At 43.0% G+C, this 25,098-nt stretch overlaps 2 protein-coding genes across 2 annotated transcripts; both read right to left on the reverse strand.

Annotated features, from left to right (window-relative positions):
* Positions 1–549: 549 nt before the first annotated feature.
* eapp (e2f-associated phosphoprotein) lies at positions 550–7,689 on the reverse strand. The gene is made up of 6 exons (XM_063184381.1): positions 7,465–7,689; positions 7,002–7,186; positions 6,583–6,699; positions 4,125–4,239; positions 2,025–2,153; positions 550–1,232 (listed from the first exon to the last, which is right to left on the reverse strand). The coding sequence occupies exons 1-6, from the start codon at positions 7,533–7,535 to the stop codon at positions 923–925; spliced, it is 927 nt and encodes a 308-aa protein (XP_063040451.1). The 5' UTR covers positions 7,536–7,689; the 3' UTR covers positions 550–922.
* A 389-nt stretch (positions 7,690–8,078) lies between these two features.
* On the reverse strand, positions 8,079–19,401 carry snx6 (sorting nexin 6). The gene is made up of 14 exons (XM_063184380.1): positions 19,287–19,401; positions 19,099–19,149; positions 18,079–18,183; positions 17,429–17,539; positions 15,279–15,400; positions 14,677–14,800; positions 14,443–14,538; positions 13,845–13,950; positions 12,541–12,616; positions 12,377–12,416; positions 11,696–11,782; positions 10,133–10,292; positions 9,801–9,886; positions 8,079–9,135 (listed from the first exon to the last, which is right to left on the reverse strand). Exons 1-14 carry the CDS (start codon positions 19,290–19,292, stop codon positions 9,082–9,084), a joined length of 1,224 nt encoding a protein of 407 aa, XP_063040450.1. The 5' UTR covers positions 19,293–19,401; the 3' UTR covers positions 8,079–9,081.
* Positions 19,402–25,098: the final 5,697 nt, after the last annotated feature.

The raw sequence follows: 25,098 nt of genomic DNA on the forward strand, positions 1-25,098 counted from the left end.
GCTACCTTGCTAAATTAGCAACCTAGCAATACCACCAGTGTTACATTGAATCCTTGAGCCAAAAGGCGTCATTTTCGGTTTAAAGGATACTGAAGATTGTCCGCTCCCAAGGCTCCAGCATATACAATGCCGTGACGAGTAAATATTGGTAATAAAACCAAGATATCTGTTTCCAGGCATCTCCAAGAGCCATGATTTCCGAGGTAGCCTCTCGTCTTGTGGTCCTTCTGTAACTTCTTCCGGACTCTTTCCTGGTAACGATGACGTTTAGGCATGCGCACACCAATCTTAGATGGAGTTCAGGGTGTGGTAGTGCAGAAGGTATTTGTTAGAGCTATCGTACCTTTTCTACAGGTGGGCTTGTTCTAGTTCATTGGCTATTCTGTATGTTAATTCGTATTATTCATTGACATCAGTAGTACAAGTATCGAAGGACATATCGTAGCAAATACCTTAACTGCATTTCATAAAACCAAGGACATTTTGTTATTATCTGTGCATCTTGCATAACATACCATTACATGGTCAAAGAAACAGACAACTTCTATGTATGTTTAAAATAAATTTTATCAACAGTTTTTATGCCAATAAACCATGAGGTTGGATAATCATTTAAAATGCAACAACTGCTCAATCTTTACGTTAAAAAAAGCAAAAACAAAAAAAAAAACCCTCAGCAAACCACATGCTGCAAACTCACCTCTATTAGAGGCAACACTTACAGACATTAACCACATTTTAGTAGTCTCAGTCTGTGATGCGTGAATTTGTTGTGTCCATTAACTGCTTTCCTCAAACATAGATGTCCAAATCCATACTGTGATTTCATGGCCAAGGTCAGAATGACATGATCGAACACAACAGGGCCACTTCCATGACACACAACGATGCTCCTTTCCAAAATGGAACCTTGCATCACCACTTAACTGTGGCTAGCTAATATGTTGAAGAAATGATAGACCTCGTCCTTGTCGTAAACAGCCACCTCTGTGGAGCACTCCGTGCACAGCACTGGGTGGTACACCTCATCCTCGTCCATCCCAGCCAAACGGCTGTCCGTGGTCCCTGGAGCTTGAGTCACCTCTGGCTCGGTGGTCGGCTGCTCATGTCTGCGTTTTTTCTTGTGTCTCTTCTGCTTCGCCTGTGGAGCTTTGTAGCGCAGGACCTCCTCTTTGTTCACAGTGCAGTTCATCACAAACATGGCTCTGTACTGCGTCCGGTACTTATCGTGCCTGTGGTGAGAACAAAACAACTTTAGTTCAACTATATTTGTCACGATAATTAGAGTAACATATGCAAGTCCATATAAGATGATCAAATTAAGTAATGCATCTAGTACTGTCATTTAAATGCATGAAAAATGATTGGCCGATTCTAACCAGTCAGGCAGCACTTCTTGTGCCATCATAACCAACTTAAAAGAAAGTTCTTCTACAGAACACAATCTTTAAATTAAGATCATCACTGATGATTTAAAGTTGTGAATTTAGTGGGGTTTTTGCTTCATTGTGAGAATATCTCACAATGAAGCAAAAACCCCACTAAATTCACAACTTTAAATCATCGGTGATGATATCAAGTCATGCCAAGTCATACCTCTATAAACACAGAAACTAAAACACCAACAGTTTGGTGGTCAATCAGGAGTGCTGCTTTTCCCCTCTAAAGCAGGTGCTCTTTGGCTCAAGGCAATTAGTCACTTGAAAATATGCTCCAATTTAACTTCGTATGAACAGCTTATGTTAACACCAGGGATATGAACCAGAACTTTTGCCAAGTGATTTGTTAAGTTTCTGGTTTTGTTCCTGCTCCAAGCAAAATGCCAAACGTTTCTGGTTTTCGTTTTGTTCCTGTTACAGACTCAAAGGCTTTGTTTAGACTTCCTTGTTTGTAGTTTCCTCAACCTGGAGGCTGAAATGCTCTGAAGTGGGAACCCACGATGGAATTAACTGTATACTTCTTCCTAGCACTCTAGAACATAGCTTTCTATCTTATGTAAAGGTCCGTCATCCTCTGATAATCACCTCTGACAGTCCATGCATAATGTGGTCATGCATGCAGGGCAGTTCAAGACGGCGTCACTGGAGGGAAGAGCCTGCGACTGGCCCCTGCCGCTCCCCGAGGTCCCTGGGTACCGCCGGCTGGCTCTGTACCTGTGGATGGATGTTAACATAAATCTACTGTAATGTTACTGAAATTACAGACTTAAGAATGACATGCAGCCATAAAATCCAGTTCTGAAATGACTTACAAAAGAGGACATAAAACAGCTGAATATGTGGGGAGGGATACAGAATATGTGTAATACACAAGGCACAACATCCAGTATGTAACTGATATGACAAAATAACCAAGAGTCGCTTTGAATAAAAACCTCTGCCAAGTGTAATGTAAAGTAATGTTAATCAAGTGCGTTTACATGGGTTTGACAGGTTGAAAGTTTTTTATAGGTGTATTGAAAGTAGGGTCATTTCACGTGAAATCACACACTTTGGGACCCGACCGACCCGGATTTCAATCATACTTGGTGTGCCTTTTTAGTAGCAAGGTAGCACCCCAGAACTGCATTGGTTTGAATCTGACACTAATATTAAGGGAGAAACAGACTAGGAAAGGTTCACATTTTAGGGTAGGACACTATACATTCAGCCTTGAATATATCAGTCAATGTTAGTCACAAAAAGATGCCTGTGGTATTGTTTGAAAGCTCTTTTCTGGCTCTACATATTACACAATCAGCTTGGAATACAACAACTCTCAGAATATGAATTATGATAAATTGAAAAATTAAAAATTGAATATCTAAAAAAACTATATTTTAAAATGGCCAGTTCCTTGTCCAAACGTAGCCGGCAATGTCATTAGCAACACCTCAAATGCTGGTGTTCGGTTCTTTATTCATTTCAGAGAGAATTTGACTCACAAATATGGCATCATACAGACCACTTACTAATAATATGGTAATACCATAGTAGCATCACATGACAAAACAAAAACAAAACAAAAATGGTCAGTTTCCATGGTCCCAGGTTTCAGAAACTAAGGCAGATGTCCATTTATACACACCAAATGATGATATGTGAATGTTTGAACATTCCTTCTCTGTGTACCTGTGTCATCTTCCCTTTACCGTACTTTAAAGAGATAATCAATGGCTACACTCTCATTTTGTACTCTACCAGTGCATTTGAAGCAGCAGCTGTGTCTTTTGTAGATAATGTATAAGTATGTCCCGTTGCAGTTATAGGTTCCACTACCAGAAGCACATCCTGATGATCCATGACAAGTCTATCTGGTCTGAAGGGAAAAGTGAAGGATGGAGATGGTCCATGAGGATGCAAGAAGTTCAGTTTCACCTCTCCAGTGCTCGGCATACATTCCTCAACACATGCTAGCCACCAGTTGCCATCATATACAGCTACAACATACCCTTTGATGCTTGAAAATGTAACACATTCCTTTACTGAGCTCACTCTTTCAACTCTGCCTTCTCTGAATGCTGAAAATGGCCTAACTTCCACTGTGTCCATTGACAATGGGCAGAAGCTGTGTAGTTTTTGAGTACCTGCAATAGTTCTTGCAGATTCCAACCTTTTCAACAGGTTCTCAGCTTCATGATGGTACATCTCTGTTGTGGCAAACTGGCAATGGATGTTCTTGAGAGAGATGCACCATCATGAAGCTGAGAACCTGTTGAAGAGGTTTGAATCTGCAAGAACTATTCCAGGTACTCAAAAACTACACAGCTTCTGCCCATTGTCAATGGACATTAGGCCATATTCCGCTGATTGTGTAATATGTAGAGCCAGAAAAGAGCTTTCAAACAATACCACAGGCATCTTTTTGTGACTAACACTGACTGATATATTCAAGGCTGAATGTATAGTGTCCTACCCTAAAATGTGAACCTTTCCTAGTCTGTTTCTCCCTTAATATTAGTGTCAGATTCAAACCAATGCAGTTCTGGGGTGCTACCTTGCTACTAAAAAGGCACACCAAGTATGATTGAAATCCGGATCGGTCGGGTCCCAAAGCGTCTGATTTCACGTGAAATGACCCAGTAGTTACAGGCCTCAACTATCTGTTACGAAGATACTCATGTAACCATGGTAAAGTAGACCAACCGTCTCCTCTTGGCGTCGACCCAAGCTTGATCACGGTCATCCTCGTCCGGATCATACAGCAACTCATCATTTGTGGGGATAGTCCTCTGTTTCTTCCTCTGAGACTTGGAGCTCCCTGGGGACATTGGAGGCAAACAAAAGCAATAACTTAGAAAAAATCATGTCAGAAAGAACAGGCAGTTGGTATGGTCGTTCAAGCTGCAAAATGGCTTTATTGATAGAAGTAAGTAATCTGAATAAAAACAGGTTCATTAGGCCTGCTGATAACCCCATCATATCACATCAGACAAACATCACGTGATAAATCTGATGAAGGCTGCATTGGTAAAGTAACCGAAACGTGTTAAGTACAAACTGTTGGATATTTTACATTAGCAGAAACAAGCTAATAGATAACTAGAGACTGATGACTGAATGGGTGTAGGTGATGGCTCAAGCAATTAACGCCTTTTGTTCAGAGAAATCATAGGAATAAGACTGGGGCCCGTCGAGACCAACTCCAGCAGTGGCTTAACGATCACATAACTGCCTCTATGTTTCGCAGGGACGCCCCAATGTCCCCTGTGGTTCCCTGTGATTACACCATGGTTCAAATCTCCAGAGAAAGCTGGGTTTTAGGGGTGGGGGTTGTGTCCATTGCAATTACAGGTTCAAGTGGTGACATAAAGGAAAACCACCAGATGACCGTGGCTGGATGACCAGGACAACGATGGGTTGCACCACACCCTAATTAGGCCTATTTACATACACACACATACCCGACACCACACCCCAGTACACACACACACATAGACTCATAAACATTAGCCTTGGTCTCATTACCGCGCTTCAGCGGCCCGGGGCCGCCCGGGGCTCAGGAGAGTGGCCGGCTCGGAGCTGCCGGCCCCGGGCCATTTTTTGCCTGATCGGACTCATAGCCGACCCCAGGCACATTCAGGTACACGCCTTGTTTGTGAAACGTCAGTCGGGCACAGCCCACTTTCGCCCCAAATCACAGAAGGACAACAACAGAACAACGACAAAGAAGGAGAAGAAAATTGAGCAAGCTCTGCTGGAGCAGGTCGCCGTTTGGCTCGTAGCCTACGGACAAAGACGACAAGAACTGCAAAGAAAATGGCTTGCCTTTCAAGAACAGTTTTATTACATGGCAAAGTTGTCGATTCAGAAGCTGTATGGGACGCAGCGCATGTTAAGAAGACAAAGACGCATGAAAATACGAGCAGCTCGACAACTGAGAGTGAACAGAAGGAGACGTGCGAACATGCCCAGTTAATCCCCCCAATCGCGCACAGAAGCATGAGCCCCGGACATAGCGAGACATGAATGTGCAGGTAATTGAATAAGTTACCATGTGAAAGGAGACCAAATCCCGGAGACATATAGCACCTTCATCAGTTGCTATAGAAAATTATGAGCCCCGGACATAGCGACACACCCCCTAGTTGCGGCGTGCCACTTGTCTATTCATTCATGTTATTTCCATCCATTTGACATTAAAGCCCTTGTGTAAATTTCAAACTGTGTTTGGCGATCTGTCTGAAACGTGCGATATAGCCTACCAGACCTTCGGCGATAATAGCGCAAAAGCTAAATAAGCCGACATAAATGTCATGTGTGAGTATTTGTGAGACACTTTTTATTGGTGTCCAGTGGAAAGCATGCCAAATCACGATAATGGCACAAGAGTTGGCGGCTAAAAGCAGAAAAAAGCCGACATGACTTAGCTATGACATCCCAAGTTTAAGTGTAGTTTAAAGCCAAACACCCCAAACTAATGCTTAACCATAATTTGCCCAGAATTTAGCGATAAGTCCCCCATGCAGCCACATTATTACACAGAGGTTGACCCCGCCTCCGAGCCTCGGTGGTGCTTGATGGCCCCGGATGGCCCATCGAATTCGACGGGCCAGGGAAAGCGGCCCTTAGCCCCACAACCTGGCCCGGCGGCCATCTTTAGCACCTAGCCCCCTTTTGATGAGATCACCGTCAGCCCCCTTTTGTCCGGGCCAGCCCGGGGCTGGCCCTGCAATGAGACCAAGGCTATTGATACACCCACACACATACAAAGTTACACCCATATCACATGTATAAAATACACACACAGGGAAATATAGAGTAGGTTCTTTTCCTTTGACCTCTGAACTGCAATAACTTTGTTAGGTACAGGCCTTAGAGTAGGAAACTCCAGAGCTCTGCAATGCTTATGCTTCTTGTGTGGTATTCGGGGTCCTAGACAGCACCGTTTGGTCCTGCTGTAATGGCCTTTTTGAGACAAATCATTGGATTTTACTTTGGACAGTATTTCAGCCTATACTTGTTTGCCTTTTGTCCTTCTTCATTTCAACGAACACGTGATATGGGGCTACCCATATCCAACAAAACCTTTACCATTTTCTGGCTTTGAAAACTTAACGATTAATACAACCAATGAGATAGAAGTCACTGAATATGCACACACCTGCTTTCCCCTCCTGATCTGAATCTGAGTCTGAGTCGAAGTAGATGCTGTCATACACCTGTGGAGCTTGAGTGCCAGAGGGATTGGAGCCTCCACTTGTCCCTGCAGACACACCAGCTGCACAGAAAAATCACAGATCAGTTAAATGCAAACCATACAATTAAAAAACTAGAAAACTTCACAAAACTATGGCAAAAGACATAGAAAAGCTGATTGACATTCGTTTTTTAGGGCTATCCACCACAAAGCAGAAAAACAGCTAATGAAATGTTATGCTAAGTTTCTCATGGGGGGGGGGTCACTTTTCTGTTTCCTATTGGACATTGTATAGCTTTGTATGTAGGGTCGGTATGTACTACTAGCCTAGTAGTACTAGGCATACTATGTAGGCCTACTGTTCTGATTCTGTATGCTCGTACTTTGGCCAAGAGGGGCAGCCCAGTTGCCTTCGATAGACCTCATGGTGGTTGTGAGCTCAGCTTCCATCTCTTTTTCGAACTCATCGCCACTGGAAGATTCGCTCTCGCCCGTAAGGTATTCCCGGAGAAGCTTCTTCTTCTGGTCTGGGGTTCCATTCAGCAGGATATCAAGTTCATCCTCAGAGCTGGAACAACAACAGCAGACCTGTCAGATTTGATCAATATATATTGAACAAGTGAGGTTGGCTGGTTCTTTACTTCACACAGACAACGTGTCCACAGACACATTATACTATCCTGGACGGATTGTGGTTTTCCATTTTCCATGGTTTATTTAATTTCAGATTATATCAACCACTGTTTTAAGTTGTATGAATAAACGTGTGCTGATTGTCTAGTGTTTGAGTTGACTGCCATGCATGCAATGCTAAGTTAGCTGTAAACCAAAACAAGTATCTCATACCTGCTTTCAGCTCTCTCTTCGTCACTTGGTTCCTCAATTTCGTACGAATCATATTCTTCCTTTCTATTCATTGTGTATATCACGGAGTATATTGCATTAGAACCATGTAATTTGCTGAAAATGCTATTTCACGACTACACCAACTCAGCCCCTTGCCCACTGATCGAACCCTAAACGCAACGCGTGGCGAGTGTTTCCAGGTCAGCCTACTTGACAAAATAAAAGTCGTGTTTTGCAAACCGGGGAGCCGTGATAAACATAACCTGTGTTTCACTTTACCCTCTGACTTGTCTTACATATTTTTATATATATTCTGTAATACATGCAATATCGCTAGGAAAAATCTGTTCCAAAACCCCCAGTTTCTGCCCAGTCACCCTTTTATTTTTATAATAGAAATACCAATGTGCCACTGTCAATCCATTCATTAATTTCTGTGCTGTTTTCCATGGACTGTATCAGAGACCTTTTAATATTAAGTGGCTGTGATAATATTTTCTGTTATGGAAAGGCTGTTCAGAAAATAAATCTTGTCGCCCTGTTTGAAAGCTCATGAAATTCCCCAGAGAAAGTTAACCACACAGATATGGATCAGGGCATAATGTGTCTTCCGCTAACCGTTCAATAAACATGAATTGATGTTATTTCTTTATTGTTACCATTTGTATATCAGCATTCCTCCATTTCAATTAATGGAAGCTTTGGTCACATAGTGTGAAAAAAAACACATTCATATACAGTGCACTTTTGAAAATATTGGGGGCAGACAAAAAAAAAACAAATGTATCAATTTATGATTTTTTTTTAAACAATAGTGGAGAGTTAAATCTACAGTTTAAGGCAAACATAATAATGCATTACTGCTATGGAATGAAAATAATCAGAATATGCTTCTTATATGAAATTTCCTACGTAAGAGATGAAAATTTTATCAAAAAAATGATTAGTTCGATTATAATGATCATGAACCATACAGTGAAAACTAATACAACATATACAAGGCTTTTTTTAGTGACAATACACTTTTTAATAATAGTAACAATCAGCTGAACTTTTTCTTTTTGTGTCGTTCTTTCTTACAAGGTACATGAGCAGCATCACAGAGAGGATTACCAAAAAACTAACTTGCTTTTTCAGGATTACACTAAGCGAAACATAAAAAATGACCAAAAAATTACCAAAACAAACAAACAAAAACAGAAAAAAATTAAAAGTGATATTGACAGAGCCAACCCCATGAAGAAGAAATGACACTTTATAACAACTTTTAAAAACAGACGTGATTAGACTTAGTATTTCCTTCCTTGATAGGTTCTTGTGCTGTGTGGGCCAGTGGAGGCTTCTCGCCAGGGCGCCTCCTCACTTTGAAATTAGGGGGAAATGAGTGGAGGGATCACGGTGTCTCTGGTAGTGGTGACTAACAAGACATCCTTCAAAGGAAGAAGTAAGTGCTCTTCCCTTATAAAGATATGCTCTTTCTCTCTCTTCGCTTTTTCTTTCTTTCTTTTCTTTCTTTCTTTTCTCACTCTCCCCTCCATCTTGTGAAGGGAAGAGGAAGCCAAAAAAACATGTGGAGGATGCCTGCACCATCAACCGTCAAGTCCAGTCTTTTTTTATTTAAGTATCGCCTTTTAGGACCCCGAGGCAGCTTTGCAACAGCTGAAGATTACCCTGCAGAGGGAAACAATTCAAAGGTTCAAAGAAGATTTATAAAGCAGAAGGCATCACAAAATTAGCAAGTTTCTAGGTCAAGCAGTGGATTAATTTACACTTAAATTTAGCACAACAAAGTGAACCTTCACAAGTAGCCAATGACACATAAAGGGTCCAGTAGGAATATTTAAAATTGGTGGCGGTTTGTGAAAGGACAGGCCTGAAATATATCAGGCACTAGCATTAGTCTGTTTTCTGGTGTAATCCTTATAGAGTTCCCGTTTACAAATATTCCTGACTGTGCGTGCAGCTGAGAATCTCTCTGCAATCTCTGATTGTTTGGAAACTGCTGTCACTCAAAAAATATGCTCACATGATTGGCTGCTTACCATCTTTCTCCTCCTCACAGTACAAATGTTTGTAAACGGGAAACCTGTCTATAGAACACACACACGAAAAAAAATGCACAGCACTGCAAGTTTGCAAACAGGTCACTTGTCCCGGGCCCAGGGAGAGGGGGAGCCGAGAATAAGATTCTCAACTTACTCTTATTACATTACATAAGTATTTAGATGACTTTGTCCTAGGCCCAGACAAAACTGTCAGCATCCCTGGTTGTGATAAAAACTGCAGTACAACAAGGATTTTTTTTCAAAAGATAAATGTCCATCTGTAGGATTCACCTTAGCGTGTTTAAGCTCCAGCTCAGCCAGCTCCACCAGGTTCTTCCGGAAAGCGGCTACTCGTCTCGTCTTGAAATCTATTAACTCTGGATTATGAAGAATAAAAAAAGGTAATTTGCAAAACCATCCAAACAACAGTAATCACAGACAGTCTTTTTGATGCCTGAAAATAATTGTTTTATGTTCATTTTATGTCCAACTATTTGTTCTGGATTTTGAAGGATTAAAAAAAAAAGTATAATTTGCAAAAGTGTTCACACAACAGTCAACAGGAACAGTCTTTTTTGATGTTTACTAAACATTGTTTTTTATGTGCAGAGGAAGATCTGTACCTTGTTTGGCTGACTCTGAAATTTTCTCAAATTTCTGACAGCATAGCTGCTGGGAGGTCTCTGCTTGTAGGACATCTTTGTTCTTAGCCCTTGCTTTATCGAGAGCTTTGTTTGCATTTTCGTAATCGACAAGCGCCCGTCCTCGTCTGTACAAAAGGTCCTAAATCAAAAAAAAAAAAAAGAAAGGCAGAAAGAGTAAGACATGTGGTGTATGCATCTCATCATTAAACCAACTGACAAACGTCTCAAGTTACCCAAAGCCTCAGGCACATTCGGGATGTACTGGAGGATGTTGATGCAGGTATTGTATCACCTGGCATAAAGACTAGCCCGGTCACAGCATACCCTGCAGCTTACGGATGGAAAGGCCAGGGCATATTAAGAAAGCTGCATGGGCTACAATTTATTATCATTTTTAATTACTTTCCATGAGACCTCTTGCAACGTTTTGGTCTTCACAATCATTCACTTATGTAAATTTATGTTGATGTAAAATGGTATGCAAAGATACAGACACTCAAAAATACAGGCCTGGGGCTGTAGCAGTACTCCAGACACCACTTTATTTTGTATTGTCTCACTGCAAACTAGGCCAATTTTTCCCACTTTTTAAACTGCTCTTTGGTAAATATCTGAAGCAGTACATAATCAGCATGGGAGAGTGACTAATATCAATACTTGTTTCCACTTCTCAGCATTATAAATCAAAGCCTTTATTTTTAATCTTGAACTAGAACAGTTCTGCTTTCATGACTGAACAGACAGGTGTGCGTGATCAGATCAATAATAAGGCCTGTCAGACAGTCTGTGCTAGAATAGATTGGTAACATGAGAAAGTGTTTGTTCTAGTTCATCAAAGAATATCAAATAAAGGTGGCCAAGCGTTCAGGAAGCACACATTAATGCATGCATATTTTAGGTGATGAAAGGCAGCCATGGTTAGCCTGGCTATCACAACTACAAAATTCTTCTCAGAATGTAGTCTGGCCATGCTGTGGAGAGTTCTGAGTTCCGCTAGGGACCCATAGCAGGCAAAATGAGCGAAGCAAAGAGAGGCAAAATTCAGTGTTCCATTCTGACAGCTCAACCGTCATCAGGTCCTCGCAGCAAATCAAATGAAATGGGCCAAATGGGCCAAGGCTAAGCCATAGTGGAAATAAACACAAATGTCACTGGATCAAAACTGAAGCATCCAGGTTAGTGTATAAAACATGGTAGATTAATAGACTACGGTCACACTCGCAACATCAGCAACATACTACATAATACTTTTTAGTTGAAACATTTCTGATAATTTGACCCAACCCTTTGAACACTTAAGTGAGCTATTTTTGAAGGTAGTAATGTAGCCTTAACGGAAATTAAACATCTTAAGTTCATTTTAAAAATGCACAAAGACTATTTTTGTGCAAGGACAGAATGACAATAAAAGACATTAAGACATGTAGTAATGTAGCGGTCAAACGGAAAATAAACATCTGAAGTTAATTTAAAAAATGCACTATAACTTTGCCGTACAAGGACAGAATGACAATAAAGACATAAAGTTGCTCAGCTTTCTACCTTTGCTGCTTGCGATTCCCTGAGGTAGTACTTCAACAGGTCAGCAAGTTTCAGGTCTTCGTCAGCAGCAACACGCGCCTCGATTTTCTGCACAGGAAGGACAAAGGAAATAACAGAGCCAACTCTTAAAATCTGATGGACAAAGCAGTCAGACCATTTTGGTCAGCTGTTTTCCCCTTCAACGGCAACAGTAATTAAATGTAGTATTAAAGGGACAGTTTGGTCAATTTCAACATGCAGTTGTATTGCTCACGCTACCCTTGACTTGTCAGTACCTGGTGATGCCACATTTTTCGGCTCAGCCCTTTCCGAGATATGAGCAATTGTTTACATTTTTAAAAAATGAAACATAGGCCAACTCCAAATATTTTCCCAAAAGGTACTGCTGTTTGCTAGTTGTCTGCTGATGTTTTATAACCTTTTGGATGTTTTTGGGAATAAATAAAAATGTTTTTTTGAAATGTAAACAAAGAGCTGCCCCCATTACAATGACCAGGATCTCGGAAACGGTTGAAGAAGAAGAAAAAAAAATCTCAGGCACTGACAATTCCAGGGTAGTGTGAGCATTACAACTGCATGTTGAAATTGACCAAACTGTCCCTTTAAGAAAGTAATCTTATCTGAACTTCAGAGCAGGCTTCAAGTCACACTTTTAAAAAAGTATGAATATAAATTGCTTACCCGTGTTTTCTCAAACAGTTCAGACACTTTCAGGAAAAATCTGCAAGAACAAAAAAGATATACACAATTTCCTTAAAAAAGAGAAGCGTTTCAGAAGAGCCAGAACACCACCCAAGAACATGTTCCCAGGGACAGACAATGAATACAACACAAAGTCAACATACTTGCACATATCTGTTGAATCCTGGGTACCGAGGCCGTACATTGCGGAGGCAATTCTGTTGATGTCATCTGCAGCACCTGAAAAACAAGCCAGGAGCTATGACAGAATGCCTCAATGCAGACAGAGAGAGAGAGAAAGAGAGAGAGAGAGAGAGAGAGAGAGAGAGAGAGAGAGAGAGAGAGAGAGAGCGAGAGAGAGAACCAAATACGCAACAGGAGCCCATCTTCCATCCAAGCAGCAGGCCTTACTGCATGCACGGATGCGGGCATTTCATCCATTCACCCAGCCAACCCACACTAAAACCTCGCAATTTCATCTCATCCTCCCCTTACAGGATCTTTTGGGTCAGTCCATATTGGGGTTTTTTTGGTTTGTTTTTTCATGTGCTGCTTTAAGTGGCAAGTATCATGTTTTATTGTTGCCGAAATCTAATAGACAAGGCTATTTCTGACAAAACCATGGAATAAGGCCTTCGCAAAAATGGCAGTTGACTGCACAGATGGCTTTTAAATGTCAGACAGACAGACACTGTGCCTTCTGTTGGGATCAGCAGCAGAATTTTGTCTCGAGCATAGAGTACAGAATACATGGACCCTTTGCTGGAGGCAGCAAAGGTTTGACATAAAGAGCAGTGTTCTAAATTCACTTTTTTAATCACTAGCCAAAATGGTTAATCTTACAAGCAAACACACATTCACTAGTAGTGGGTCAAAGTGGCTAGTAAGTTGGTCTTTTCTACCAGCCAAACTAAAATTTCATCAGCATTTGGCTGGTGTTAATTTAGAGCCCTGATAAAGAGGTATAAAGTATGTAGGAATAAAGTGTGAATTTCCAGTTTCAGTGAACTACTGAACAGTCAACCATCACTTTCACTGATATTCAAGACAAAGCAGCCATCCATCCAGCTCCCAGACATGACCAGGCAGGCAACGCGCTCGCTCTCCTGCCGCTCAGACAAAAGGGGCGAGCGGCAAAAACGTTTAAGTCAACTTACCCGTTTCCACCACAGTCAGCAAAAATCAACGTGAAGAAAAGAGTAGACATAAAATACAGTGCACACAGTCGGCACACTGAAGAAGTTTGCTTTCGCCAACAGTAAAACATGATACGTTTTCTTTTTTTCTTTCTCTCAGCTGGGGAAACACCCGAGTGGCCCTTTGACAGACCTTTGGGAACTTGAGCTACGTTAACATTTCAGCATTAAAGCAACCAAAGTATTGCAAAAAGAAGCCGAGTAGTACTAGTATCGGTGTCCTTACCGAAAATAAAGCCTGCCAGTGAGATGCTTGGAGAGAGGAAACTTACTTTTGTGAGATCTGATCATTCTATCGGATTTCATTGAGGCATCTTTGACTCGATTATGGTACTCTATGAGGAATGTCTTTTCATGCTCGAAGAAGTCATCTACGTCCTGCAAATAGAAAAAAACACAACATAGTGGATGGCCTTAGTGAAAGCACTACAAAAGAGCCATAAAAATCAAACACACAAAGTGCCATAACCGTTTTATTGACATACTGACATTTTTTCACAGCTTGCTGACAGGGAAACACAAATCTGTCGCCGGCAGTTAATTTAGTGACCACTGTACTCCTATCCTCCTCTCTCCTCCTCCCCAAGCTACATTCTCCACTTCAGTAGAGCCTTAGCTTAACCGAGTCACATGGCGGTCACATGGGGCTGGTGGAGCTCACACATAGGCGCCAGCTCCACCCCTTTTAACTGAACCGGTGCCCTATCGATATGGCCTACCCATCGAACTGAGCTACAAAGCCAATGAAACTAATGCTACAATTGCACCTCCAGGGCTTACGAAAATGTTAACAGGCTACCGGTAGCTCGTTTCGACAAGAGGCCCATTCTGATAGAGCAGCGGCCTGCCCTCTTGCACCTTGGCACCCACCTTCACTCCAGCCACAAGCACGCCGTCGGCTGACTTCACCACATTCTTGAAGAAGTCTTCCAGCTTCTCCTTCTTGTTCTTGCCTCGTACACTCAGCTGCGGGGGAGGGGGGGAGAAGGAGCACAAGAGATTGAAAGTGAATGAATGAACGAGAGGACCATGTTGCATAGGCAAAAACACTTCAAAGGAAGTAGATCAACATCAAGAGTGAGAGCTGTGGCTATATTCACTTACGTCTTGGTTGTACTCTAAAAACACATGGAAATTCATGTCTTTGCGCAACACAGGATGGGCAGCCACGCGGCACAGAAAGACTTCGTGCATTGCCACCGTCTTCTTGAAAATAGCCAGGTATTCACTAGGAGAGAAAGGCAATAATTACATTGGCAACAGCAGCAATAACGCAACCACCTTGCCAAGAAAATGTCATTATTTGTGTCAGTTGAACTGTTCTAATAGCCTTTCAACTTTAACTGCCCCAATGATGTGACACGTACCAGGCACAGTATGAAAATGAATGATAAAAAAATAACTCTAAGACCTGTGACAGTAATGCTTGCTTGTTACACTTAAACAACACTGTATGAACTTGAAAAATGAAAAGGAAGCAAATAAACAAATCAACGACCACAACAAGCCAAGAAGACACTCACGCCGGCCCTGCCGTGGCTCAAACGATAGGGCACTGCACTGTTACACTGGGGACCTGGGTTCAATTCTTGTCTCTCTCACCCACTTCTCCCACTCATTTCCTGTCCAATTCTTCACTGTCCTCTCCCTTAATTAACTTCAACACCCCCCCCAACAGAAAGATTAAAAAAAGCAGAGAAACTCACGCTTCCAGCTCCTGTTTCATTTTGGTGAACTCCTCCTTGGTCATGGAGCCCTCACCCTCACCCAGCTTCTGGAGCTTCTCACGGGACGCATCGAAGTCTGGCCGCGGGGGCGCTGGCGGGATCTGAAGGGTGACAGTGATCATAAACATATTGAAGAATGGTAGCCCTCCTGTTTTACGGAACATTTTTGTAGTGGTTCTTCAGTCTGTGTCTCTTGTTTGGCAAGTCTGGTTACAAGGGTGCTAGCGGGATCTGAGCAGATGAAGGTCCCTGAGGAAGGATCAATTGAAACATCAGCTGCTGCACATTAAACAGTCTGTCATTGTAGACAGTGACGTGCTGTTCAGTTCTATAGAAAAGTGATATCTTTCAAAATGGCCGCACCTGCAAGCAAACCCAATTGAAGTGTGCAGGCCTGCTGAACAGCGACACTGATAAACAGGTTGAAGGTTTAGTAGCTCACTCATTTTATGGAAATTCTGTGCGGTTCCGTCTGTGTCCTTTCTTTGGGTTAAGTGACCACTGGCTGTCAAAGGAGTCAGATGGAGATTTACACTGGCTGGCTTGAGAGGAAAAGGCCTGTGCCTTGCACATCACGTAAATGGACTACAAGTGCCGTCCGCCACAGCTGGCTTTAAAATGCACTCTAAACGAGACGTGATAAATCTCACAGTAATGCACGAGAACATTTGATATACAGCTCTGTTTGTGCTCGTTTGAGTGTGTGTGTGGTAGTCGGCATTCAAATCAGGTCACTTCAGGTTTTTCAGTGTCTACTTTGAAATTCAAAACGGAGAGGGCCTATTCACCTACTGAAAATGGCTGGGTGTCAGCCAGCCAAGACTGTCCAAAATACACTTTAGCATTTGTAAAGAGTTCCTAAGGAGTCTTCGTTACTCAAAAGGTGACTGGGTTTCCTCCTTCTGTGGTTTAGGCTAATTGGAAATCAAATACTGGGTGAACGTTAGACAACAACAGACAAGGCAGACAAGTCTCAGTCGACAACAGACAGATGTTGTCTATAGTGCCGTACAGCAAAAATATTTATATGAACTATACCGGATGAATCCTGTCCATTTCTATTTTCATGATCTACTGCTCATCATTTATGGACCTCCAACTGGCTGTTCTAAATGATAGGCAATATTCCATTGGTACTTGTATGTCTTGTATTTGATAATATTGATATATCTTAATAGAGCCAGAATAATGCAAATACAGTTCCAGGGTTCTACCTCTCCCTCTGGGGTTATACCACCTTGTCACTATAAAGGCATACCAAGTATCAGTTTCGGGCCCGAAAAAGAGTCTGAGTTCCTATGGAATAACCCATAGTCAGTGACAAAGAAATCTACTCCTACTCATGCGGTCAATAAAGATACACCATTGAATGACTACAGACATGTAGGGCAAACAAGACCAAAGGAAGACACTGTTCACTATTCATTTGGCGCCTATTTCCTCAAGGAAGTTAAACAATATTGACATGATTGATCATTAATTCAACATCACTCTGTGGCCTCCGAGTGGTTATCCAACTGTCCTCTTTTGCATGCGGTTCTCACAGCATGATGGAGGGAACAGCAATTGGTCTCCTGCGCATCAGGCAATGACAGCTAGTGTTTTCCTTGACACAGGCGTGAAAAAACACTTTTGCATAAATGCAAGCATTTGGGCCACTTCTATCTAAAACTGATGTCATGTCCAACATACAGTATCTTCCTTGGTAATCACGAAATTGCATTACATGCAAAATTGCTGACAAGTGGCGAGGAACCTCTACTAACACAACAAGGCCCATCCTCTTTTTAACCCTTCATATGCTACTGGGGAACAGCTTACTTTTGCTCAGGCCTGTTAAGTTAATTTCTGAGGAAGGGTGACATAGAGCACCTTTCACTACACACCGAATGAAGCAAATTTGACAAATGTGACAAACAACACCATGCTGCATCAAGATAGGCCAGCAAAATCTTACAGCTCACGGAAAAGAATTTTAAAAAAAAGCAATGGCACAGTCTCCTCCTTTTTTTCTTCTTTCAAACACAGTGTGGCGTTTAGCTGTTTGCACAGGGAGTCAAAGTGACCTTGAAGGGGGTATAAAAGGAGTTCTGGGATTGGAGTGTAACAAAGCAAACTCTTGTACTCACAATGTACCCCGCATATTCCTCATTCTCCACGAAGGAATCGTGCAGCCAGATAAACTCCTCGTGCTGACGTACAACAGAAAACTCATTCTGTTTAAAGTTGGGGAGAGTGGTCTGGGGAAGGGCAGAAAAGAAAAATGTATCAAGCACAAACATTAACATTCTCTAAAATCATGTTGACTTTTATTGTAGAACGGTTCGCAGCAGAACAACATGAAAGCCATCACAGTAAGTGAGTTATGGATGGGCTTTGAGAAATCGCTAGTATCCAGTTTTAAGTATGGGCAGGCATTTTGGTGTCAGACTATACTTTCGCCACCCTAGGAGAGCTACTGTCAGAGCTAAGTGAGAGCGGTCATTAATTATTAAAAAGAGTTTTAAACGCTGCTAATAGCCATTCAGTAATGAACCAATGAGGAGCCATGTAATGACTAGCTTGACAAGGGGAAACAAAAACACAGCAAATGCTTGGTATTCTACGACGCAAAATAATTGAATCAGGTTGCACCTGGTCCCTGGACTACACCTTCTCAAGTCACAAATCAGATACCAGACATGGGATATAGTGGGCATGCAGATAGCCGACAGCATCAGATACAATGGACTCATTTAAGTAGTTCAAAGACACACAAACGTGCAGAAGGGAGAGGTACCTTTGTGTGAACGGTGAACTTGACCTTATCGCGTTCACTAAGTGCATCTGAAATATCCACTTGTAAAGTTGCATCAGTTTGGAGATCCACGTTGACTGCTCTTGGCTGAAACGAGATTGAAAAAAATATGAGTTTACAGGCCAGCGCATTTCATCAACACACCAATAGAATTCTCGCCATGACGTTTGACTTTGATCGAGAGCCCATTGCCCTTAATCTTTTTTTTGCTGGTTACACAGACATGCAATGGCTATGGCAAGGCATTGGTAAGCAAAATGCGCTAAACCATACAAAAACTAATTGTGTTAGAAGTAACGCAAATGATTTGGGTTCAACATGTAGCGTTCAGACGTCAAAACAACACGGATTGTTTGGGTGGTAGACAGTTCCAGGTGGACGCACCACCACAAAGTGCCTCATTTTGACATGTCACTGTTGTAAACAAGACAAACGCACGTGATCGATTACAGCCTCCATTTATCCCCAGCCATAGCTAATTCTCTACGTATACAAGTAAATATTAAACATAGGTGATGCTGAGATCTGATTCGCCATTGAAAGCTCTCGTGAAGCTAGAGAAACTGTCTCGCTAGCTCATACTTAGCAACATCGTAAACTTCTTTTTACATGATTTTACGACCAAGCAGTCACTGGTGACCTTTATTCCTTCGATCAAACGCTGCCAAAGCCAGCGCCGGTCAGACATTTGCTCTGTTCAATTCAGCTGACAAATAATGGGCTGATTAGCCAGCTAGCTAAGATACATGTAGGAATTTCATGCAGAACCCCGCTAGCCGATAGCACTAGCCACAGTAGGAAGTCAAATGACATAGGCAGCAACACAGAGCTAGGAAAGCTAGCTCGCTAACGTTAGTTAACAAGAACGATTTCTCCGCGCCACCAGGCAGCAACCCTGAACAAAATATAGACTGCATTTGAAGACTGCTTTTAGAGCATCACACGTAGGATGAATGACGAGTGTAAGGCCACAAGAAAGTGGAGAATCAAAGAAAAACTTACACCCCTGTCCTCTTCAGAGAGGAAATCGGGACCGTCGTCCAGCCCTTCTTGCTACACAAACACAGTCACAATTCACAGTTCGTGTTAGTTTATTAACAGTATCATCATAGGGAGATTCAGAGACAAAGAACATGTATTCTTACGTTAGAAATCAAAACCAGGGCATGCAATAATTGTGGATAACTTACCATCATGGCTGCTGCGGGTGGAGTAGGGTTCTGGCGAAACCGTGTGACGTGCAGCAGGATTTGGAGGAGGAGCCTTCAGTGCCTGGGAAGCAAGACTTGAGGCTGGGCGAACCTTCAACCATGTGAAGGTGCAAACAGAATCGAGGTGAGCAGGCCTAACCTGTTTTGAGAGATGTAGTACATTTAAACAACTGGCGGCAAATTCAGAATTATTGTTTGCATGTTGTGTGATGATCCAACTGAGAGATAATGGCATATCAGATCAGATAATCATACAGCCTATAACTGGCCTACAGCAGACACTTCAAATGTCTGAGATCTCATTTTAAAAGGAGGAAGAATGAGTGAAATCGGCAAATTCACTAATTGCCATCTAGTCAATACATGGAAATAGCTGAAATATAAATGACATGGAAGTTGTGAATCGTTTTCACCAGTCCAAGGACCGACTAAGGACACTCGCGTGTTGATCCTCGCCATCAATACACCTGCATAATGTATATAGGCCTACAATTTCGTGCAGTGCATCACAGGTATATCTTCATGTTGCCTTAAACTTCTGCTACTTTTAAATGTTGAACGGCTTAAATAGTAAACGCAGTAAATCGTGCCTAAAGCCAACTGACCTCTAACAATACAATTATATCTATATTTACGCATTTTTGAAAAAGGGGTGGAAAGGGAAAAGGGATTTACTAAAATAACATTAAACACTGGCCTATTTGAAGTTTCTGGTGTGATGCTATGCAATTATTTACCACTAGATGGCAGACAAATCAAACAACTGACAGAGAAAGAAACAATGTTTCCATTAAATGTGACTGTATCCATTCACTTCCACATAGTAAAACTGTCATGTATCTACACACGAGTATGCAAATACCAAAACAATGGAGCATGTTTTCTCCTTTTATTCATTTACCAGCCCGGTAACATTGCTCGAGAGGTGAACAGGATGAGTCTTCACATTCTTATCTCTACATTGATCAGCGCGCCCCCTCGCGCGCTTTCATATATATATCAAGCAGCCCACCAATGAAAACCAGGGTCAGAGGTTAACATAAATGTACAATCAGTAAACAAACATAAAAAGCATAAAACCCCCAACATAAATGACAGAGTCATAGAAAAACAAAATACAAAAAGTGTATCTAATACACTACACTCCTCCCCTGAAGCATGAAACCCCCACACCCTCAAACAAAAACATGTTTCTCTCTCTTGTATATATTTTACATCAACTCAGGGTTCTACAGATTTAGCCTTTCAGGTGGTTTTAATGTGACGCTTTGGGCCTCTGCACAACCTCAGGAACCGGAACGGTAAACCCCACTACTAACAGTTTGGGGTTCCTCCCTCGTAGGGAACTCCACCACGCTATCAGGCATAGCCACGCCTGCCTGTGGCACCCTGGAACCCGTCTCCAGGTCTGAAAAGTCCTCTGAATCATTGTATTGATCCACTTTGTCATTACACATCTCCAGTGCAGTTTCAATCATCTGGTTAACATGTCTCTTACACACTTTTCCATACACTTTCACCAGGTAAGTAACAGGACCTAGTGCCTTGACAATAGTCCCTGGTACCCACTTCCCACCTTCCCCTCCCCTGTGGTTTTCGAACCAAAACCCTCTGTTGAGGAAGGAAGTGTCTTGTATGTGTGCGTGAATCAGCTTGTTTGGTCTGCTGAGCCTCCTGCCTCTGTTGCATGGAGTCCGCAAAACTGGGGTTTTGTGAGTGATAATCTGGTTTTGAAACTGGCGCCTCAGGAATAACTCTGCAGGCGTTTTCCCGTTGTGGACTGCGGTGTGCTTCTGTAACAGAAAAGAAAGTTGTGGGATGCAGTGTTGCAATGACATCCCACTGTTTTGTCCCTTATCAAGAGCCCCTTTTTAGATTTTGCACTAAGCGCTCAGCGGCACCATTAGATGCTGGATGGTAAGGGAACTCCTGATGTGCTTCACCCCATTATTTTTAAGAAATGTTTCAAATTCTGCCGACACATATTGCGGCGGGCCGTTATCGGAGACCCAGCTCATCCGGCAAACCCCAAGTTGCAAAATATCCCCTCAAAACCTCTATGGTCCTTCTCAGTGGTTGTGCTGTTCATAATGGCCACTTCCGGCCAGCGTGAATAGCTGTCAGTGACTACCAGGAAGTTGTGTTTGCCTTTCTGTGCAAAATCAGTATGTATCCGTTGCCAAGGTCGATTCGGCCAGTTCCAGTTATGAACCGAGCAGTTGCAGGTTTGTTCCTGTTTAACAGGCATGTCTGGCACTTGCTTGCAAGCGATTCGATATCTGAATCTAAGTTGGGCCACCAAAAATGACTACGGGCCACTGCTTTCATTTTGACAATTCCTGGATGATTTTCATGTAATTCGCATAATAGCTGTGACCTTAACACTTCAGGTATGACCACACGAAAACCCCACATCACACAGTCAGACTCCACTGTCAGTTCAGTATTTCTATTGAAATAAGGCCTCAACTCCTCTTCAGTTAACCGCCTTGGCCAGCCATTTAATGTGAAATGCTTTACCCTCTGCAGTAGCGCATCAGATTTTGTTTTAAAATGGCTATCTCCTGTGCCGAAATGGGAACTTTGTCCAGAAACGAAATCCTAAACACAGAGCTATACTCTGAATCTGGCTCCGCTTTCGGTAGCGGAAGACGCGATAAGGCGTCAGCATTTGCATGTTGTGAAGACGGCTTGTAACATATATCATACTGATATGCCGCAAGAATCAATGACCACCTCTGTAACCTAGCGGCTGCCAGTGCGGGCACCCCGGTCTTCGGTCCTAGTATTTTGAGTAATGGTTTGTGGTCAGTCAGTAATGTAAATTTTCTCCCATACAAGTAGTCATTAAACTTTGACACCCCAAATATGATGCTAAGTGCCTCTTTCTCGATTTGAGAGTAATTTACTTCGGTTTAGTGAGCGTGCGCGACGCATATGCTATGGGTTTTTCATTTCCACCTGGGAACCCATGAGAAATAACTGCACCTATGCCATAGGGCGAAGCATCGCAATGCTAAAATCAAAGGCAGACTTGGATCGTAGTGTGTCAACACTGGTGGCAGCTCCAAGCTGAGCCTTGGTGCGTTCGAACGCGTCTTGACATTTCTTAGACCAATTCCAGCTTATCTTTGTGCAACAACTCAGTCATTGGTTTAATTTCACTATAGCCAAGTTTGGTATGAATTTCCATAATAATTGAGCATGGCGAGGAAAGACCTCAATTCGGGACACATTTTTAGGCACCGGTGCCTTGTCAATAGCCTCTGTTTTCTCTTTAATCGGGCGCACCCCCTCGGCATCGATTACATGCCCGAGGTAGGTAACGCTATTCTGAAAGAATGCGCATTTCTCTTTGTTGAGTCTAAGCCCACGGTCTTCCAGCCTCTGCAAGACGCACTTCAAATTTGTTACATGAGAATGCGTGTCTTTTCCTGTAATTAAAATGTCGTCTAGGTAGCATACTACCCCATCAAGCCCTTGTAAGACTTCATCCATAGTGCGTTGGAAAATAGCCGGTGCGCTCGCAACTCCGTATGGTAAACGGTTGCACAGATACAGACCCCGCGGAGTATTTATGGTGAGAAAAGGCTTACTTTTCTCATCCATCTCCACCTGAGTGTAAGCTTGTGTAAGATCAAGTTTTGTAAAGTGTTTTCCCCCTGCCAGGGGGAAAACAAATCTTGCGTTTTAGGAAGTGGATATTGATCCACGTCGAGCCACTGGTTTATTGTCACTTTTATAATCGCCGCAAATGCGCACGGATCCATCCTTCTTGGGAATGCACACTAACGGCGCTGCCCATTCGCTATGCTGCACAGGGGAAATAACTCCCTGCTGCTCGAGTTCGATCAACTTCTTATCTACGGCCTCGCGCAGTGCATAAGGCACATTCCTTGCTTTGCAAAACTTCGGTCTCGCATCAGGTGACACATGTAAGGTGGCAGTAACGCCGGTGGCGCGCCCGAGTTCACCATCAAACACTGCTCTGTGCTCGGAGCACACTTGCTCCACGGGATCAGATACGGCTACGCGATTTACTTTGGACCAATCTAAATTTAGCACTCGGATCCAATCGCGGCCCATAAGGGCGGGTGCCTTTTCCACGACACACCTAACAACGGCAGTTGCACCTCTTGCTTCCCACACTGTACATTCACTACGATTTTACCCAATAAAATCAGCGGTTCATCGGTGTATGTTCGCAGTGTAATGTTGCATGGCTGTAACTTGGCCCCTTGTAGTTTTTGCTCTGTATAAACTCTCTGAGATAACTGACATTGTGCCCCAGTGTCTACTTACATTTACGTCATACCCCCATTGCATTTAATCATCACTTTGTATGGTTTCACATACTCACATTCAGTCTTTACAGTATAAAGTCTCATGTCAAGTTTGTTCAGACAGCTCCGTCTCGGGCTGCGGTTCGTAGTCGGCTCCTTGGTCCACGAACTTGGACCCCAGGGCCGCTTCTGACGGAAGGCGCCCAACAGCACCTGCACTAGGCGGACGTCGCCAGTCTCGCTGCTCCCCGCCTGCGTCGTTGCGCCCGCTACGACAAGCGCGTTCAAGATGACCATTCTTGCCGCATCCGCGACATCTGAATTCTTTGAAACGGCAGCTCCCGGGTCCATGTCCCTTTCCCAGGCATCGGTAGCAGTCCCGGTTGCTGTCGTCGATCTTTTCCCCCACGGTCCGCGTAGTCCTGCTGGTCTCTCGTGGCTTTCTCGCCCCGACGTGATCAGCTCGCAGGTGGATTGGTGTCTGGCCGTGCCCCTTATGGCATGCTTTCCAGTCCAGCCGTAGTGCACTCGAAATTGTTGGTGATTTCCACCAACTTCGCCCACTTTAAACTCAACCTCCCCATGGCTGCATTCAGCAATTTTCGCCGAAGGTCATTGTTAGACGTGCCGCACACGAACTGATCACGCAGCTGCTCTTCTAGATTTGCGCCAAAATCGCACGTTGATGCTAAACCCCTTCAAACTAGCCATGTAGTCAGAAAAACTCTCACCCGTCTGCTGACGACGGCTTCTGAAACGTGAAACCTCTCAGCCAGTACATTTTTCTTTGGCATGTAAAAATCCCGAAGTGAGTCCCAACAAAACCTTAAGTGTCACCGTGGCCTCACTGAACTGTTTCGGTGATATCAAGTCTTTCAGCAAGGCAAAAGTCTTGGCCCTACCACTGACAAGAACACGGCTTTCTTACGTGCTTCTTCGATATTGTTTGCAGCCAAAAATTGCAGGAACCTTTCTTCATAGTTCTCGAAATTCTCCGCCGTTTCGTCAAATTGTAGACCAATGTCACTACTGTACAGCGCCATGGCGTATGTCCCCGTATTTCACTCACAGTCTCTTGGTTTTGTTCGTTGTTAGCACTTTCGGGACTGGTGCCTGGTTCTTCTGTGCCACTGCTAGCTTCCGAGCTCGCGTTTTGCTCAGTAGTGCTAGCTTCGTCGCTGCTATTGTCCGCGCTGCTAGCTTCTTTTTCTTCACGGCTAGCGTCTTCCATAAGTTAGCTCGTCACCGGGTCAAAACGGGAGCGACCCGCGGTACAAAAATAACAAAGGGGAAAAACAATCCCCTCCTCGTCGCCAAAGTTGTCATGTATCTACACACAAGTATGCAAATACCAAAAACAATGGATCATGTTTTCTCCTTTTATTAATTTACCAGCCCGGTAACATTGCTCGAGAGGTGAACAGGATGAGTCTTCACATTCTTGTCTCTGCATTGATCAGCGCGCGCCCTCGCGCGCTTTCATATATATATCAAGCAGCCCACCAATG

This window comes from Engraulis encrasicolus, chromosome 19, assembly GCF_034702125.1.
Source record: "Engraulis encrasicolus isolate BLACKSEA-1 chromosome 19, IST_EnEncr_1.0, whole genome shotgun sequence".
NCBI classification, from domain to species: domain Eukaryota; kingdom Metazoa; phylum Chordata; class Actinopteri; order Clupeiformes; family Engraulidae; genus Engraulis; species Engraulis encrasicolus.

Bases quoted from the DNA above. Each gene is read 5' to 3' on its own strand.
- eapp (XM_063184381.1), bottom strand. From the start codon at position 7,535: ATGAATAGAAAGGAAGAATATGATTCGTACGAAATTGAGGAACCAAGT. The intron at 7,187-7,464 runs GTATGAGATACT...TTGTTGTTCCAG, and splicing joins GAAGAGAGAGCTGAAAGCAG to CTCTGAGGATGAACTTGATA. The intron at 4,240-6,582 runs GTGTGTGCATAT...CAATGTCCCCAG, and splicing joins AGATCAGGAGGGGAAAGCAG to GGAGCTCCAAGTCTCAGAGG.
- snx6 (XM_063184380.1), bottom strand. The intron at 13,951-14,442 runs GTGGGTGCCAAG...TTCTATTTGCAG, and splicing joins TGCTTGTGGCTGGAGTGAAG to GACGTAGATGACTTCTTCGA. The intron at 9,887-10,132 runs GTACAGATCTTC...TTCATAATCCAG, and splicing joins TTCAGAGTCAGCCAAACAAG to AGTTAATAGATTTCAAGACG.